General features: G+C 43.2%; 1 protein-coding gene across 4 annotated transcripts in view; it reads left to right on the forward strand.

Moving 5' to 3' along the window:
* Window positions 1-19,652, forward strand: part of Slc10a7 (solute carrier family 10 member 7) — a 231,037-nt gene that overhangs the window by 96,126 nt on the left and 115,259 nt on the right. Inside the window, exon 6 of one of the 4 annotated variants that reach the window (XM_075976521.1) lies at window positions 10,936-11,193. The exons of the other annotated variants lie outside the window; for them this stretch is intronic. Within the exon in view, the coding sequence (XP_075832636.1) occupies window positions 10,936-10,983 (48 nt within the window). The 3' untranslated portion in view covers window positions 10,984-11,193. Of the gene's footprint in view, window positions 1-10,935; window positions 11,194-19,652 lie in introns of those variants that run through there. 4 annotated transcript variants of the gene reach the window in all.

A 19,652-nucleotide genomic window follows, 5' to 3' on the forward strand; every position in this document is an offset into this window, starting at 1 on the left:
TATCCTGGGCTACATTGTAAAATCTGTCTCAAAGAAAGACAGAGAGGAAGGGAGGGAAAGGAAAAAAAGTCTCTCAGATCATGAATAATGTAAGAAGGATGAAATGAATGCTGACCCAGACAATGGATCTAGAAAGAGGAAGTAGGTTCTGAAGAATCTTCTGGAAAAGTCAGAAATAAAGTCTCTACACAGAAACATAAAACTTACACCCTGCAGGCATGCTTACTGTAGAAGTAAGATGCAGCGTGCTTAAACTCCAGGCGGACCCTCGTGAACAGTGTTGTGCTGACCCCACTTTCTTACCTCCTACCATGTTGTGTGGGGCGTTTTCTAGTTGCAGAAATTTTCACAGGCTAATCAAGATGAATATGACCTAACAGACAGCTTCAGAGCTGCTTCCATGTGAAACCTGAGGAGAAAGCTGTCAGTAGCCTAAACCGCTGCAGAGAGCGCCACGGGAGTCCACCCTCAAGTCTATCTGTATGGTGATGTCTCTGTCAGGATGCCCTCTGTGTACCGAGGAGTTTGGAACTCAAGTTCATGCAGTAGAGAAGACACAAATAAATGAAGGGGACCTTTATCTTTAATACATAAACAGGTCTTAATGTTAAGAAGAAATAAATGTTAGGTTCATAAAAAGTCTCAAGTTGATTACTTACAGGAAAACAACCATGGGCAAACTGCAAACCTTTAACAAATGTCCATAGAAATGAATGACCATGCTTCCATCTATGAGATACTGAACCAGACCCACAGACAATGAAAAGATGTAGAAATACAGTCTTTAGTTATGAATTGAGCGTAGAATATCCATCACAGGCCCATGTTTTGCATGTTTGGTTTCAAAGCAGATGTTGGCACTTCTTGAAAATGTGTATGGCATTGAATCTAGGTGCTGTGGGCAGGCCTCTGAAGGTTCCGCCCACCACCAGTGTGAATCTATCCCATTGTTCCCTGCTTGCCTTCTTAGGATGAAGTAGCCAACCCTGGAGCTAAGGATGGAGTTGAACTGGTAGCCATGCCTTGCTGCATGATGGGCATGATGCCAGGATAGACTTTCTGCACTTGTTTATCTTGGGCATTTCCACCTTAGGCATAAAAAATAATTAGTACGAAAAATTGCTACCAATAAATAGGATAATTGCTGTGATGAACCTAGACATTTTAGATTGTAAATTTTTGTGACTAACAGATTGTGGAAAAAAAATTGAAGCTACAGGCTAGACTTATAATATTGTAAGCTGAGAATAATGGGCCATTTGGGTGAGAGTTCAGAAGACCAATAATGCCAACAGTGCAGACAATGAAGGCCTGGTTCATGAACCTCTAGACAGGAACAAGAACTTTGTTTGGATGAATTAATTTTTTTGGGTGGAATAAATTTCTAAATAGCACAGCATTCAGGTTGTAGCCATATTGTTTCGGGTTGTAGCCCTGTTGTTTCAGGTTGTAGCCCGGTTGTTTTAGGTTGTAGCCCGATTGTTTCAGCTTGTAGCCTGTTTGTTTCTGATTTTAGCCCAGTTGTTTCAGGTTGTAGCTCAGTTGTTTCTGTTTGTAGCCCAGTTGTTTCTGTTTGTAGCCCGGTTGTTTCTTGTTGTAGCCCTGTTGTTTCTGGTTGTAGCCTTATTCTAGTTGTAGCCCGGTTGTTCTGGTTGTAACCCTGTTGTTTCTGGTTGTAGCCCTGTTGTTTCAGGTTGTAGTCTGGTTGTTCTGGTTGTAGCCCGGTTGTTCTAGGTTGTAGCTCTGTTGTTTCAGGTTGTAGCCCTGTTGTGTCAGGTTGTAGCCTGGTTGTTTCAGGTTGTAGTCCGGTTGTTTCAAGTTGTAGCCCAGTTATTTTAGGCTACTTTTAAACAAATTTATAGTGAAGATTTGGAGAACAAAGCAGAGTAGGAATTATGGGAAGCAGGCAGTTTGAAGAAGAAGCTTGAACAGGCCGTGTGGCGTGAGAACTGGTGAACTCCCGGACTATAGGAAAGTGCCTTCAAGGTAGGTCCTTACCCAAAGGCTCCAGGGCATAAGCATGCAAGCTTCTGTGAAAGACTGTTTAGTAAAATGTGGGTTCCCTGAGCAGCCAGAGAGACTTAGAGGCTGGGTAAGAAGGGGCTTTGCTGCAGTGGTACCCAACAGTGTGGCCGGGTGTATCTCAGGCTGGCACAGAGCTCGTTCTCCTGTGCTCCTCACAGCTGTCTTGTTGGGTCATTGCTTTAGCCTAGCCCTTTTAGATCCTCATGAGTTTGTCTTGTCTTTTAGATGTCAGTTCCCATGTGAGCTTCTAGAGGCTTTCCCTATGTGCCTTTCCAGTACTTCCTGCCTCATCTGCCTGCCATACTGTCTTCTCAGTGAAACTGCCATTTCTTCGGTTTGCCAGTGTCCGAGAGGGCAGGTTCCTTGTGAGTCATTTCCCTCCTCGCTGCTTGCACTGTGCTTACAGCCTGTTTGTTCTAAATATCTGCAGAGCAAACGAGCCATCTTCCAACAGGCTCTGGGGCTGTGATCAAGCACCTGTTCCCAGGCAGGTTTCACTTTGCCCACCATGACTTTTTTGTGTCTCCCTCTTTTCTTCAAGATCGATTTGTCTTTTGTCTCCATCTTTAAGCTGCCTTCACAAACCATATTTCATCTTCCATATTTTGATATCACCACAGTTTCTTCTCTGAACTCTAATAATTGCAGCATGCTTTGTTGGTCCATTAGGCTGTTTCCTATTACATCAAATTAAAGGACATCCTGATCACCAGCCCAATGCTTGTCTCTTTTTCTTATAGCGGCTCTTCCACTGTTGGCCAGAAGTGGATCTGTATAGTGCCTTCTTCACTGTTTCTGGATGTCTTGATCTTGTTGGGTGTTTTTTTTTTTCTTTCTGATATCTTTTGTGGTAAAGAACGTCTTTGATGCTTCTTCCTTAACAATGTCTTAAACCAAAAGGAAAAAAAATCACAAAACATTTAAACTGTAATGGATTTCTCTTATTCGTTACCTGCATGATTGTGTGTATGTATACAATGGTGTGTAACCAGCACCCTCTCTAAGTGGCTCTTCCTTCTGTCTTAATTTCTGTTACATTGCCAAAATAAGTGTCAAGTTGTAGGATACAGACTCATGTCAAGAGACTTAGATGCTTTTCATTATACTGTAGACTCTTTTCTCCTCACTTTACTGACTGGCCTTGACTGGCTCACTCATGTCCCTATCCACAAGAGTTTCAGGGTACTCTGAAGTGGTTTGTGTTCTGGTTGGGTCACACTGCAAGGAAGCACTGATGCTGTGTAGGTGACTTTCTTGTGACCGGTTTGTCAGGTTTTATGGTTCCTTTCCTGGAGAATTCCTAAGGGTTCTAAAGCCACAGCAGGCGCGCTCTAACACAATGCCTCGGCGTCCTGTGCAGTCTTCTATCTGCTTGAACATCTCGCAGAGCTGCCATGTCGGTACTCTTCAAAGGGAATGCAATGGTAGTGACGGAGCTCTGCAGTCGACCCTGTGTGTGTCTTGAACTTGGGGCACTTGGGAAGTGGATCAGAAGCCACAAGAATTGGAGTGAGGAAAGATCCCAGCTTCCCACCTCTTCCTGATGCAAGTCAGATTATACGCTTGTCCTCAAGTCAATGATGTGTTCTCATAGTGAAGACAAGGGAAGTTACACTGTGTCAGCTGTGTTCTAGTTTAGGCTGTGGTCAGTGTGTGCACTGTGGGCTGTGTTCTAATGCAGGCTGTGTGCACTGTGGGCTGTGTTCTAATGCAGACTGTGCGCACTGTGGGGCTGTGTTCTAGTGCAGGCTGTGGTCAGCGTGTGCACTGTGGGCTGTGTTCTAATGCAGGCTGTGTGCACTGTGGGCTGTGTTCTAATGTGGGCTGTGTGCACTGTGGGCTGTGTTCTAATGCAGGCTGTGTGCACTGTGGGCTGTGTTCTAATGTGGGCTGTGTGCACTGTGGGCTGTGTTCTAATGCAGACTGTGCGCACTGTGGGGCTGTGTTCTAGTGCAGGCTGTGGTCAGCGTGTGCACTGTGGGCTGTGTTCTAATGCAGGCTGTGTGCACTGTGGGCTGTGTTCTAATGTGGGCTGTGTGCACTGTGGGCTGTGTTCTAATGCAGGCTGTGTGCACTGTGGGCTGTGTTCTAATGCAGGCTGTGTGTACTGTGGGGCTGTGTTCTAATGCAGGCTGTGTGCACTGTGGGCTGTGTTCTAATGCAGGCTGTGTGCACTGTGGGCTGTGTTCTAGTGCAGGCTGTGTGCACTGTGGGGCTGTGTTCTAATGCAGGCTGTGTGCACTGTGGGCTGTGTTCTAGTGCAGGCTGTGTGCACTGTGGGGCTGTGTTCTAGTGCAGGCTGTGTGCACTGTGGGCTGTGTTCTAATGCAGGCTGTGTGCACTGTGGGCTGTGTTCTAGTGCAGGCTGTGTGCACTGTGGGGCTGTGTTCTAATGCAGACTGTGTGCACTGTGGGCTGTGTTCTAATGCAGACTGTGTGCACTGTGGGCTGTGTTCTAATGCAGGCTGTGTGCACTGTGGGGCTGTGTTCTAATGCAGGCTGTGTTCACTGTGGGCTGTGTTCTAGTGCAGGCTGTGTTCACTGTGGGCTGTGTTCTATTGCAGGCTGTGTGCACTGTGGGCTGTGTTCTAATGCAGGCTGTGTGCACTGTGGGCTGTGTTCTATTCTAGTGCAGGCTGTGTGCACTGTGGGCTGTGTTCTAATGCAGACTGTGTGCACTGTGGGCTGTGTTCTAGTGCAGGCTGTGTGCACTGTGGGCTGTGTTCTAATGCAGGCTGTGTGCACTGTGGGCTGTGTTCTAATGCAGGCTGTGTGCACTGTGGGCTGTGTTCTATTCTAGTGCAGGCTGTGTGCACTGTGGGCTGTGTTCTAATGCAGGCTGTGTTCACTGTGGGCTGTGTTCTAATGCAGGCTGTGTGCACTGTGGCTGTGTTCTATGCAGGCTGTGGTCAGCGTGTGCACTGTGGGCTGTGTTCTAATGCAGACTGTGTGCACTGTGGGCTGTGTTCTAGTGCAGGCTGTGGTCAGTGTGTGCACTGTGGCTGTGTTCTATGCAGGCTGTGTGCACTGTGGGCTGTGTTCTAGTGCAGGCTGTGGTCAGTGTGTGCACTGTGGCTGTGTTCTAATGCAGGCTGTGTGCACTGTGGGGCTGTGTTCTAATGCAAGCTGTGTGCACTGTGGGGCTGTTTCTAACGTGGGTTTATCTTCTGAAATCCCTGGTGATTTTTCTATGACTTGTGGTTTTTAAGTTGGAAGAAACTCCCAGATGTCTGAAAACTTTTCTGACATTATTTTAGTTGACAAATAGTGGCCTTGCTTCAAAATAAGTATTATTTAATCCACAGTAAACCATCTTTTAGTTCTTACATCAGTCTTGACTTTATTAAAGTCAAAAGTAATGTTTAGGGAGGATAAAATCATAAATATGATTCATAAATACTTAAAACAACAACAACAGCACTCCTGGTTGAGTAGAAATCCCACTTAGAATTGTAGTTTATCATTTAAAGAAAAACTTCTGGGATTAAGGGTAAACCAGTTTTAGAAAAGAAATCAAATATTATAGAATTTGAAAACCTAATTTAGCATATATCAGATTAATGCCCTGTAAACTCTGAAAGTCTGAATTCAGCTGGCACTGCATCTGACTTAATTCTCCTGTTTATTTTCTTCTCTTTCTTTGGTTATTTGTGTCTAAATCTCAGTTACTTTTTCCTTTATGGGTTTAAACATTTAGTAGTGATTTAGTAAGGGGCTTATCCCTCCCTACTATTTTTTTCCCAACAAATTTTAAGGAAGTAGTGGTCAGGAATTTTTCTATGTGTGAAATCACTGTGTGTGTGTGTGTGTGTGTGTGTGTGTGTGTGTGTGTGTGTGTGTGTGTGTGTGTGTGAATATGTACATAATCCCAGTTTTGCCAATATACATATTTTTTTTACTTGCAAATAAGCAAAGATTTAAAATTTTGTACATAAACAGTAAAGTTGATAAAGGCATTTTATATATTTGTGTCCTAATGTGCTTTTTCTGTTTTAAAAATATGCTGTAGTTGATTGAAATAAATTTGATTTTGACTTGTGCCACAAAACTGTAATTCCTTCAAACACATGTCACTATGCAGTATATTTAAGGCAATGTCAGCAACAATTCTTCCTTTATTTAGAGTAATGCAATCTAAAGCTATCAACCTTTTCTACTTGCATGAGCTTTTGACTTTCATACCATTATGTGCAAAATAATTCATTTTAGGTAGAGCTTTTGGTGAGATGCCCATCATAGGAGAAGGCTTGTATTTACATGTGCACCTTCCAGGGAGATAGACGTCACTGCTGGTGTCTCGGCTTCACACTGACTTCGGATTCTCTGGAGTGACTTTGGTTTAATTAGTTACCCCTTGTTTAAAATTTAATACAATGGATCCTATCTGTAGTAGTCACAGGGTTAGGTCAGGCAGAGTGATGCATTTGGGAATGTATCACGTGGTGTCAGAATCTACTCACCTTAGTAACGTCTTTTAGGCAGATATGAGAAGGAGCTGGAGAGAAGGGGTAACTCACATTGGGAGGATGGGGTGTGGAACCGACAGGATGTTCTCTAATGAGAATGATCCATGTTCAGGCTCTCAAACACAAAGCCCGTTTTGGCTTACTTTCATGAAGGCTCCCTATTGGTTTTTATGAATGCTAAGTTCTAAAAGATTCAAACTGAGCAACAAATGGAGTTGGGAGAGGGGAAACAATAAAAGCACAAATGGCACATGTAATTACTTACAAGTGTGGAGAGGAAAATTCAAGGTAGAAAATGCATAGAAATATTAACTAACCAAGGTCATGCTGGGGAAGAGTCAAGCTGCCCAATACATGTTTACTTGTTTTGATTTTTCGCCTGAGTCAATTGAATTGAACATGAGGGTATGTTCAGTGTTAGTGTATTTGGGAAGAACTCCACTCCCAGCCAGCCGTGGATGTCTGCTAGTGAAATAACTGTTCACAATAAGTGTTCACAGTAAGTGTTGGCGGCACAGAGGTTAGAGGGCCACAGCGTGTAATGAGATGAGAAGGTCTCTCTCAATCAGTCTCTACTTTAAAAAGGGAGACACAAGGGGCGGGAAGAAGGCTCAGGGTTCCCAGCACTCACCATCCCCAGCTCCAGCTCTAGGGGTTCCAGGAGCTCTTTTCTGACCCCTGTGGGCCCTGTATGTATGTGATGCGCATGAGCACATTCAGCAAACCACTCCTACACAGAAAATGAAAATAAATACATGATTTAAAAAGGGAGTCATGTACAAAAAAAATGTATGAAGTACAAGAGAGCAGAAGCCCTGTTTGATACGACAGTGTAGGGTTCGGGAGCAGGTGGAGTGGAGACATGGAACAAAAGGTCAGAAATGCGGAGAGGATGCTAGAAAAAGCAGGGACAGCTTCTTGGAAGAGCCAGAGATGCTGACTAGAGAACAAAATTCTCTTTCAGCGCCCCAGTAGCCAGAGCTCACTACTATCTGAGACATGGGTTTTAAAATATATACTCTTTATATTATTATTACAAGTAGGTGTGTGGGGAAATGCGACCACATGGATAAGAGAACCAGAAAGATGATACCTTTGAAACCTTCCTAAGTTCTTCTGTAGTTTTGTTGGATCACGAGGTACATGCTTATATATGCTTATGTCTGGGATTGATTGGCTTCCTAAATTAATACACTGCAAGGAGTTATAGGCTTTTTGTCTTTGGCCAAGGAAATCTGCCTACTAAATTCTCTCTACATTCAACAGTAATTAATACACCGCAAGGAGTTATAGGCTTTTGTCTTTGGCCGAAGAAATCTGCCTACTAAATTCTCTCTACATTCAACAGTTTTTGTTTAAACTTGGCATGTAATAGGTAACTTAGCCAGTGTCCGCTTCCCACACTAAACCAGCCCCTCCAGAAAGGCAGAAGCTAACCGTGTGCCATGTGGCAAGAATGGACTGTGCTGGTGCCGAGAGCCTAAGGTGAAGACTAGCCGTGTGAACTGAGTGGATGCTGCCGTGGAAAAGCTGACCTAGGGTAGTCGGTTGCTTGTAAAATTTGCTTTTAAGTGTACCCTTGCTTTTCCCATATTATTTTTTATGGAAAACTGTCTCTTATCTTTGACCATTTTGGTGTTCATTAACCATGTTGTGGTAGAAAGGAAGAATATGAACAAACCTGTGTTCTTGTTCTGGAAATGAAGACTGAACATCGTGCAGTGAGGTTTGCATCCGTGCTCTGATCGCTCTGACCATGGCTGTGAGGAGAGATGTAGGGCTGACTTTCACCAGGCCCCACGGTCAGGGAATTGACCTTCTGTACTGAGCTGAAGAGCATTTGCTGTCAACTCTGATTAGAGCTCTCAGTGATGCATAGTAATGGTGGCCCAGTCCAGAAGCAAGGATCCCCCAATTTATTGAGGTCTAATAATATGTCTTTGGAACAGTTTTATCTTTGTTTTATGTAACATTTTGATGAGGTTTTCAGATTTGTTTATACTTGTGAGAGTCACCCATAACTGAATTTTCAAAAGATGCCCTGATAATTGTTCTTGTTGGTGGGTACCCACACTCCAGTGCCTTCCCGGAAGACCCATGAAACATGCTTCTGTTACACTGATTTTAGGCATGTTTGATATAGGACTTTGTAATAATTTATGGTAGTTTAGCATTCCAAATTCAGCATTTGAAATATATTAATACGATGCATCATAATCTTACAAGTTAGCATGGAGTAGACAGTTGCATGCTAGACTTAACCAAAGTTTGTAGGGTGTAAATAGAGAATGTAATACTTAGGCCATATCCTTGAGTTCTTCCTCTACCACCTAGAGACTGTGTGACCAAACACATATTCCTTAAACTCATCTTTATATCTCTAAATGTAAATACTATGGGTTGTTGTGAAAGCTAATTTTTAAAAGTATATGTAAAAATTAGGGCATGGGACCTAACGCATAGTAACATTTAGTTGCTAGTAACTATTACTTAACATTTTACTTAATTAACTTGGTTATTGTTTAGCTAAATTTGGTAGATACAAGGAAGGATTCAGGCATGGACTTTTCTGAGTGGTGGACTTTTTAAGTGGATATTTAAGCAATAGCCTTATGGAGAACAGTTCAGAGGCGAGAACAGCTTGTTCTGTGGGCCTTAGGCATGGATCCTGTGATGTTTTCAAAGAACTGAAGGAAAGCCTTTGCTTCTTGAGCACGGCTAGCATAAGACTGACTTTTGCAGGAGTTGCCCTGTCTTGGGACTTGCTAAAGAGGGTTTAGGGGTGTCGTTCAGTGGAAGTTGCACACTGGCTGGTTATGAGACCGTGGGTCTCAATCACTAAAACCAAAATTAAAAAAATAAATTCAACGGTAGCATTAACTCATCTCCTAAGGGGTATCCTGAGGAAATACTGGTGGCCTTTTGTGCAGATGTCATCTATGTATACAGTAGTTTCTTAGATGATAAGTAGTGAATGACATAACCGACCTTAGTGATGTCTAGTTTCTCAGTAAATCCGAGGGACATAGTTATGCGGATGTGTGTATGTTGTGCATACCTGGATTTCAGAGTGGCTGGTCAACTGCTAGTGACAGAGCCACACAAAAGACAGATGAGCCCTGTCTTCCACGTCTCCAGACATCCTCAGTCTAGTCAGGAATTGCATGAAAGCTCTCCTTAGGTAAGTAAGTGTAATTAGAAAATTGTTCCCTCGCAGGGTATACCTCACCAAGAAGGCTGTACATGAACAAGAACCTTTTATCTGCATATACACTATAGAGCGACACACTCATCTGCTCACTTAAATCACACACACACACCTCCCTATAAAGAGATGGCCAAAATGTTTTTCTTTCCTTGTTACTCCCTCTGACCATTCGATCTCCGTGTTTGTAAGGAGTGGTGTGCCTGCACAGGAACTAAAGGAAATAAAGCACATTTACCTGTCCCTTTAATTTATACGATGCAGTGACAGCATAACGTTATCTCTTCACTTGAGATTACCATGTATCATGTTATGTGTAACAACTTTAACATGTAAGTCATGTCTCAGAAATTGTGGAGTGACAGCAGGGCCCCATGTTGTTCTGTGTGCTGTGATGAGCACAGCAGTTGTGCAGGAACACAAGAATATCACAGTGAACATACCCTGAGCTCCGTTTTGCAGACACTGTATTTCCACCATGACAAAATTCCCACAAGAGGTTAAATTATTAATGCCTTGGAATCTGCAGGATTCAGCAGATAGGCTCAGTGTTATTGATGGCAAACTTTATCTCTTTTATTTCTGAGACAGAGAATGAAATAGGGAGGCCCTCAAGTTAGCACAGTTTGTGTTCAGGCTAATTTTGTAGGGCCAGTGGGCTTTTGCCTTAATGTGTACAAATACGATTTTTTTTCTCTCACAGCAAATTGGAAGTAGATAGAGGGACAGAGAATTGGCACTAATTTATGAACCCTTCCAGCCCTCTAGTGTGGTACACCCTGTGAGGGCATATTCCTCTAATTACACTTACTTTACCTAATGAGAGCTTTTAATGACAGTTACTGATTAGAGGTGGGGATGGTTGGGGATGTTGGGACTTTCAGAAGATGTATTGACTTGCAGAAGACAAGACTTCATCCACCTTTGGTGTGGCTAAGGCCTTAGCAGTTGACTGGGCACTTTGAAGTCCATCTCTGCACCTCGCACCAAGTGTCGGAGTGGACTGTACTGAGAGTCTGAGATACACTTTATTTCTCAGCTTCAATTAGGTCAAAGAGTTCAGGAATTCTGTGCTTTTAGCAGCGTCTTTACGCTTTTCTTTTTTGGTGATGGTCACACGAGCTGTTTCTCTGTTTGGTAACAGGAATAACCCTTAGCCCAGAATGTTCTTTTGAGAGACATTGATCTGCACCTGACAAATGGACACCTGACACTGCTTTCCTCTTCACACTTTTGCAGCATGCACGGTTGGGGACACAGTACCGGGACGTTTGGTACGTTGTATAGAATATGCCTAGAGAATTGTGATGAAGATTGCGAAACGGCCATGATGAGGCCAAGCCGTGTTGTGCTCGGGAGCAGTGTAGTCATCAGAGATAGCAGTGGTGTTCTGTTAGGTAGAAGAAAGGAGTCTTTTCACCATCAAGAAATGATAAACAGATATATTTACCCCGATTTAAATGTTATATATGATGTATTCATGTATCTAGCAGATCATGGTCCCCCACAGTTATATACAACTTTTAATATACCAATTAAAAATCAACTTAAAAGCAAACAGCAGTGATTCTTTACAATTGTACCAAAACCATGCATTTACATAGTCTACACGTTCTTTTAAGAAAAGTAGGAATTTTCTTTGTAGGTTCAGATGGTATATTGTTTGCTTATTTTTGTACAGTCGGTAAGCACTTCTATTATGCAGCACCCCACACCGTGCCTGCAGGATGGGCTGCTTTGGTGTTTGCCTTGCAGTCCAGGCTTGTCTGACGCTCCCTGAGAGGCCTGGCTGGTCTGGAACATGATACAGACGGGTTTTGATTTCAGGGCTCTTTGACCTCAGCCTTCCGGGTGCCCTGACTTCTAGCAGGGTAATAGTGCCAGTGTGTATCCTTTCTAGCTTCATATGTATTTTGCTTGGGTTTACTTACCAAGTAGCTTTAATTTCAAAGAAAATCTTTCTTTTGTATCTTTCACCTTTATGACTATTATTACTATTGTTATTATTAGTTATTAATTCTTGAGTGCGGTCTCTGATCTGTCTGTACGTTCATTCATGTATGTGGATCTCAAGAGCCATTCTGTGGAGTCAGTTCTCGTCTTTCATCCGTGCTTGGATTGTGGGATCGGACTCGTAGCCCTAGACTTGCACAGCACGCACCTCTGCCTACTGAGATATCTTGCCAGCACAACCTTTTTTTTTTTAAGTAAAAAATTTCACCTGATGGTGGTGATGCACAGCTTTAATCCCAGCACTCAGGAGGCAGAATCAGGCAGATCTCTAAATTCAAGGCCAACCTGGTCTACAGAGAGAGAGAGAGAGTTCCGGGACAAACACAACTGTACGAGAATCCTGTCCTGAAAAACAAAACAAAGATTCTGGCAAATCTGAAGTTAAATTTAAGGAAAAAGGTACTTCTATTGCAAACAAGTTTAAGCTGAGTAAATTTGAATACCTTGCAAGTAATATTACCAGCAATCTAAGCAGGGAAACAGCACCCATTGTCTTCTCATCCTGTTTGTACCTTCCCAGAAGTTCCAAGGTTCAGATTGAAGTAATCACCTCTAAAGGATTCTACATCTTCTTCCTGCACCTCTTCCATTCCTAACCTTTAATACCTACCGGTGTTAAGAATATTGGTACCTAGGTGGTGGTGGCGCACACCTTTAATCCCTGCGCTCAGGAGGCAGAGTCAGGTGAATCTGTGAGTTAGAGGCCAGCCTGGTGTACAGAGCTAGTGCAATGACAGGTTCAAAAGCTACAGAGAAACCCGATCTCAAAGAACAAAACAAAACAAAAAAAGAATACCTGTACCAGAGTAGAGAGTTGGCTCAGTGGTTAAGACCCCTTGCTGCCCTTGCAGAGGACCCAGGTCCTGTTCCTAGCAACACGTGGTAACTTACAAATGTCTGAAACACCAGCTCTAAGTGAGATGGGCCATCTCTAATGGAGATGGCTAATCTGAGATATGGGTTAGCCAGAAATACTCTTAAGCTATTGGCCAAACAGTATTGCAAATAATATAGTTTCTGTGGTTATTTCCGGAGTCTGGGCAGCCAGGAACATACAAGCTGACTGCTACAACACCCATAGGCTGATAGGGAATGGCACTCTTAAGAGGGTGGCCTTGTTGGAGGAATGTTCAAGCCAGGCCCAGAGTCACTCTCTCTTGCTGCTGCCTGAGGATCCAGATGTTTCTCTGAGCTACTTCTCCAGCACATGTCTGCCTGCTCGCCACCATATCTCCCCCCATGATAATAATAAGCTAGACCTCTGAATTGTGAGCCAGCCCCAGTTAAACGTTTTCCTTATAAGAGTTGCAGTGGTCATGGTGTCCCTTCACAGCAATAAAAACGCAAACTAAGAAAACCTCTGATCTCTAGATGTACAAGCATGGTGAATACACCTGTATAAACATGTGCACATGCATGTGTGTGTACATATGCATACACACATTACACCCAGAGAAGAGAAAGATCTCATTGAATATATATATATTTGCTTTAAGCAACCTCGCCTGCATAATAGATAATGTAGTTTGGGAACTTACATAGAGCTCCTTGTGCTGGGGAGATAAAACCCATAAGCCGGATAGTCAGGTTTAGTTCCTCATAAGATCAGGCTGCCTCTTGCTTGTATCTGTCATAGTAAACAGTGGGCTCATTCTGCCTTTTCTCTTAAAGGCACTAATCCAATTCGTGACTATTCCACTTGTGACCTAATTACCAAAAGGCCATGTCTAACACAATCACACTGGACTGGGGGAGGGGGCAGGGAGCACAGCATCAGTTGTAGTATTGAAGCTCAACACAGTGTGGCTTTGAAGACTCTCTGAATAAGGGACATAGGCATTGATCAGAAGTGTTCTGTGCAGTAATTCTTTGTTTCTTCGTGTTGAAGCAAGGCTTCTGAGTGCCCTGACACTAGACCTTAAGGTTCCAGAGCCTTCCTCAGCCAGAAGGTCATTCTTGGTGTAGAGTCTCTTGACTGCAAGAGCTGGAAGTAAGACTCCCTGTTTAATAACAAAAGACTCTTGGCTTGTGCTGTCCAGGGAAGTATTAAATGCCCAGGAGTGAGGTCAAGGCGCCATCTAAAGGGGCTCTCTGGAGCCAGAGTGACCAGAGGGAGAAGAATAAGTTCTCAGCTCATCCTCAGAACCTCTCATCCCAAAGAAGTCAGTGAATATGGCATGTTTTGAACATATGCCTCTAAGTGTTGCTACTGGTAATGATTAATAAAATGTTGAAAGCCAGATTGATCTTTTACCGTGTTCCCCAAATCATGTCGCTGTGCGGTGACAGAGAGTATAAGCTTCTCTTTAGTTGTCTATTAGAAGTTGGAGTTATTTTTATTGTTGTTGCTTTTACTGCTGAATTCCCATGGCACCAACATTCAGTTCTGAACAAGTCATCTTAAACTCACTGAACCCTGCTTCAGGTCAAGCAAGCAATACAAACAGTACAAAGCTAAGAAGTAAAGTTCTCATCTCAGCACCAGGCTCCTTCTATGGGCTCAGACATGGCACTTGATCTCAGGCACTTCAGTTTCCTCCTGTAATGTGGTCATTATGCCTATCTCTTAAAGCCCTATAGAGATTGAATTATATTGAAAATGGAAGAGCTATTATTTCATCAATATTTTCACTGCTAAAGTTAAGTACGTTGATAAAAATGTAAAGTTTTTGAAAGATAAGAAATGGAAACTAAAATTTCCTCCTTATGTGCTTTTATTAAGTAGTTTCCTTTTCAGACAGAGCCTCATTCTGTAGCCCAGGCTAGCCCCAAACCTAGGACAGTCCTTCTACTTCAACCCTCTAAATGCTGGCAATATCATAGGCCTGGGTCTTCAGGGACTTTCGGTGGGGGTGGAGGAATATGGTTGATTTTGCAGCTAAGGTTATGCAATGTCTGAAAGTGGCTGTTCTAAGCTTTGAAAAATACAGCTTGATATGGAATACATTTTTCTGTCCACCAGTGTTTAAGAACTACTGAATGATATGTGGTGTATCCATAAGTAAGAGATATAAGAGAGACACCGGGAGCTGGGGTACAGAGAAATTACTTGTCTAGCATGTAAGAGCCCATAGCTTCAACCCCCGGGGAGAGAGAAAGGGAGGGAAGAAAGAAGAGCTGGGGACAGGCAGAAAGAAACTAGAGAAGGAAGTTTTTAAGGGTTGAAGTGTCCGTGTTAGACTTGGAAGGCTATGTGATGGCGTGTGGGTACATGAGAATACTGTGCATTCCAAGGAAAGCCAGTGAGATGAAAGAAAATAGGAAAATTTGACTATAAGGCAAAGCTGTCCCGGTCTTCATTATACTATTCTTGGAACTCTGACATACACATTCTGAAGGACAAAATAATCAAATGCTTAAAGAAACAACTAGTTAATCTGGAACATTTGCTGTGAAATCCCATAAGAAAATATAATGACCTATTAACTAAATGTATGTCCAAACTCCTGGTATTCCACACACATCTGGAGAGGGGTTGGGAAGAGAACCTGAGGTCTGTGCATAATAGACAAATATTTGCCACCGAATACATCATTTACAGATTTATACTGTAAATATACAGTGGGTATCTTCAGAGAGATGTTACTGTCTTCTGTGATTGCTGCAGTGAGAAGGGGGAAAACATGCTATATAGGTAACCCTGGTGTTGGAGGTAACCCCGGTGCTGGAGGTGACCCCAGTGATGGAGGTAACCCTGGTGCTGGAGGTGACCCCAGTGTTGGAGGTGACTCCAGTACTGGAGGTGACCCCAGTGATGGAGGTAACCCTGGTGCTGGAGGTAACCCCAGTGCTGGAGGTGACCCCAGTGTTGGAGGTGACTCCAGTGCTGGAGGTAACCCCAGTGCTGGAGGTGACCCCAGTGTTGGAGGTGACTCCAGTTCTGGAGGTAACCCCAGTGCTGGAGGTGACCCCAGTGTTGGAGGTGACTCCAGTACTGGAGGTAACCCCAGTGCTGGAGGTGACCCCAGTGCTGGAGGTGACCCCAGTGTTGGAGGTGACTCCAGTACTGGAGGTAACCCCAGTGCTGGAGGTGACCCCGGTGCTGGAGGTAACCCTGGTGCTGGAGGTGACCCCGGTGCTGGAGGTGACCCCAGTCTGGAGGTGACCCTGCTGCTGTTATCTCCTTCCACACTACTATCTGACGACACGAGGTAATAATGAAAACTTGAGTCTGGTTATGTCAGAGGGAATGAAAGAACCAGTGGGTGTGGCAATTTGACTGTTTAAGGAAAGAGGGAGGAAAGACATGGGAGGTAACCGAGGTGTTTATAGTGCGGCTCTTCTTCGTAAAGGAAAATGTTGCTGAGGGGTAAGGGCACTGTTCCTATTCCGGGGCCTTGGAGTCGATTCCCAGCATCTGTCACTTGAGTTCCATCTCATGCCATCTTCTGGCTTCCGTGAGCACTAGGGGAAGCATGTGGAGACTGTGCACAAATGTGCGGGTACCACGGGAAGCAGGTTTTCTCCTTATCAAATGCTCTACCCACCAATATGAATCTAATTATGTTTGGAGGCATGGAGATATTTGGGGCCCACGATAGAGAAGACCTGTGAATCAAGATTGAATTTTGGAATTTCACTGTTTTTGAAGCAACGTACATTCTGATGAGAAAAATCTGTATATAAGAATTAATTTTTATGCAAAATTTTAAAATGCTTTGATTTTTTAAATGTATTTGAAATGCTTTCAATCTCTTGAGTTCTGGACTTTTCCTAAAAGGGGGCTTTTTATATTAAGAATATCTCCATATTTAGGACTTCCCAGCAGTACATCACAAACATCTATACTAGCTCTTTATAAAGTAATTCCAGTGTAGATTTTTAGTATAGCCTGTTAAAGCCTAAAATTCTTCTGGTCATTGACCATGACCTTGAGCAGTACAATTTGATGTCAGTTTTTCAAACACATGATTTCACCATTTGATGATATCCATTCTATGTCTCTTTCTTTGAACTCACTGAGAGTTAAATATGTGCCAGTTCCTTGTAGTCCTGAGGATACAGATAGGGAAATGGCCCCAGGCTCCCCTACCACCTGCCCTGTCCTGTCCACGGAAATCAGTAGACTGTCCAGTGAAGCCTTCATGGGAACTAGCAATTACCCCGTGATGTTAATGTCCTACAAATTCAAAAATGACACAAATAAGGATGGGATCGATTAGAAACTGGTCACCATACACAGACCTGGAGCCAACTGAGGACCTCCCCCTCCCCAGGAGAGTGCACGGCCTCTGAAAACGTAACTGGGAAGGTGCTCTGTGCTGTTCCTAAGTGCCACTTCTGCCATGCTGCTAGACGCGCACAGAGGGTGTCTCCGTGGTGTGCTGGGACTCACATGCTTGTGTTTTTCCAAAGTAGGAACATAACCAAAGCCCTCGCTGGATCAGAATTCTTTATTATACCATGAATTTATAAAGATGGAAAACATTTTATTTTTCCTTCTGAATTTAGAAATCATTATTTGAGAGTAATGTTCTATAAATCATTGACCCACAAATAACTTCTTAAAGAGTCTTTGAAGTGCTTGCTTTTGTAGACTTTAGAATCGAAAGTAGACAGGTGGAGAGGAGAGCTGCGAATGCCACTGGGTGACTGATCGCAGAGGAGGATCTTAGGGGCTGGCTCCCAGAGGGGTCATCCGAGGGCAGTTTTTAAGAGCAATTGCCTAGAGCTGTCTTGGGGCAAGTATGTGGTAGAGACAGAACTTGCTCCTCTGGGGGAAGGGAGAAGTGGTCCTGGCTTCCCTGGAGATGGATGGCTTCTGTCTGACAAGAGAGTGGCAGTGACAGGCTGCAGAGTGGGGATAGCAAATGGTGCTTGTCTCCCTCCAGTGAGGATGCTTCGTTGGCGAGCGGAAGGGTTCAAACTGTAGAGTATGTTTGGGATGAGTTATCTCTAGTCTCTGCCTATCCCAGGAAAGAGAGGGAATGACTAATTGAAGCATCCCCTAGCAGTAATTGAGACGGATGGAAAGTGGAAATGAGTGATTAACCTTGTGCCTCCTCCCAACACTGCGCGTGGTGATGGTGTAGTGGTTTCTGGGGGCTCCTTGGTGGTTCAATTACACAAATGACCACACAGCTCTTATAATTAACTTTCAGGGCAATATGTTTCCGCTCCGACTTAAATTTCAGAGATTTGTTGCTCTGTTTTACATCATTCCCAGGATGGAAGTTGGTTACAAGACTGACAGGCAGAGGCAGATTTCCTCAGAAGCTAACGAAGGGGCTTCATTTGCACAGGCCCTTCCTAAGGTCTGAAACTAATTTATATTCCATTCTTTAAGCAGAACCACAAGAATGTGTGAAGTTCAGTTCCTACAGAACCTGCTTCTGTCTGTGTAGCAAAATTCTCACTACAAATGAACGGTCTGACAGATTGAAAATTTTGATGAAGTGGTAGGCAGAATTTCTTCACACAAGAGATTGTGAAACTGTTGAAATTTAATAAGTGCTCAGGTCTATAACTGTGTACGTTATCTATTCTCTGAGATTATAGAAATTAAAATAAACAATGCTACATTACGCTTTTGTAAGTAAATATTCGATTCTTTCATTAAAGTATTACTTAAGTTTAAAAGGGAAAGCGTACATACTAGAAAAACTCTACAATGCAACAATCATAATGATCATAATATAGAGATATCGGTTTAAAAAATTGTTGCTTTTACCATTGAATACTGGAATCAGATGGATTTGCTTCAAAACATGGCACTAGATTTCCTGCATCCCACACTATGATATATAATGTATGATGTAATTTCTGTGTGACCTTCTGCACCAGTAAGTTTAGTGCCCTATGTGTAGCAGGTACTCAAAACACACATGTGGAGCTGGAGCTAGCTAGGTACATGTGGTGAATTGGGTTATTTTTAAAACTAAAAATAAATAGAGGCAGGATCTCTCCAGTTTGAAAAAACAAGTAAAATACATTACTTAAAGATAGTGTTTTACACATTGAGAGTCAGTAGTTTAAAATGGCAGAATTCTGTTTTCCCAGACTCACTGTTATCTTCTTGTAACGTTAAGTATATGGCCATGTGTCTACTGGCACCGTGTCACTGATTACCAATGCAGAGTTGACTGAGGCAGCCTGTATGCCTCTGTTGAAGAGTCACATGAACTCAGAAGAAAAGGCCTTTCTTCCTTAATTTTTAGTAGGTGTCGATTTTGTTCTGCTTTTTGATAGGGCTGTAGACTGGCTCAGAGAAATGAAAACTAAGACATGCTGGTTCCAAATGAATAGTCTCAATGCTCTACTTCTGTGTGAAGCTAGTCCTTTAGTAGCTTCTTTCCCAGTGGGTAGCAGGATGTCGGCTCTCGTCTGCTCGCTTTCATTTTAGGCTAGCTATCTTAATATTGAATACAGTTAATTCTACCATCTGCAACAATTGCAGAACTAAGGTGGTCACTTTCCTATTGGCTATCTCATTTCCCAAGGATGTGTTTGTGCTGACAATCTCTCCAAGGCTCCTGATGAATCTGCTACAATAAACAGCTTTAGAAGCTGCCAAAGTATGTCTGAACTAAAGCCTCACTTTTGACAGGAGTAAGGGGTAATTGCTGGGAACAGCATAACTCTCTATAAATACTGATGGATGTGGACTGTCTTGAGCTGTTGAGCAGCAAATACGGCCTTAATGGTTTGGTGAGTGGGACCGTAAAACGGAAGTAATTTGGGCACTATTCCTAAGCTCTTCAATTCTGTTAGGCCAGTTCAGACAGTCTCCACAGGAAGCAAACCCTGAGGTCAAAATTTGGGTCAAAGCCTTTTAATTGTGAGCCTCCATGCTGCCTCTGGGCTTGGGTCAATAGTCTCAGAGGCTCTGACTGTAGGCTGGAAAGGGTATATTATGGGGGCTCAGGTGTTCGACTAGACTGTTCTAATGCTCCATTTTGAGTAGCAGATTATCTGCTTTGCAGATTATCTGATCTTCTATCATC

The sequence above is a fragment of the Microtus pennsylvanicus genome, chromosome 6, assembly GCF_037038515.1.
Source record: "Microtus pennsylvanicus isolate mMicPen1 chromosome 6, mMicPen1.hap1, whole genome shotgun sequence".
NCBI lineage: Eukaryota > Metazoa > Chordata > Mammalia > Rodentia > Cricetidae > Microtus > Microtus pennsylvanicus.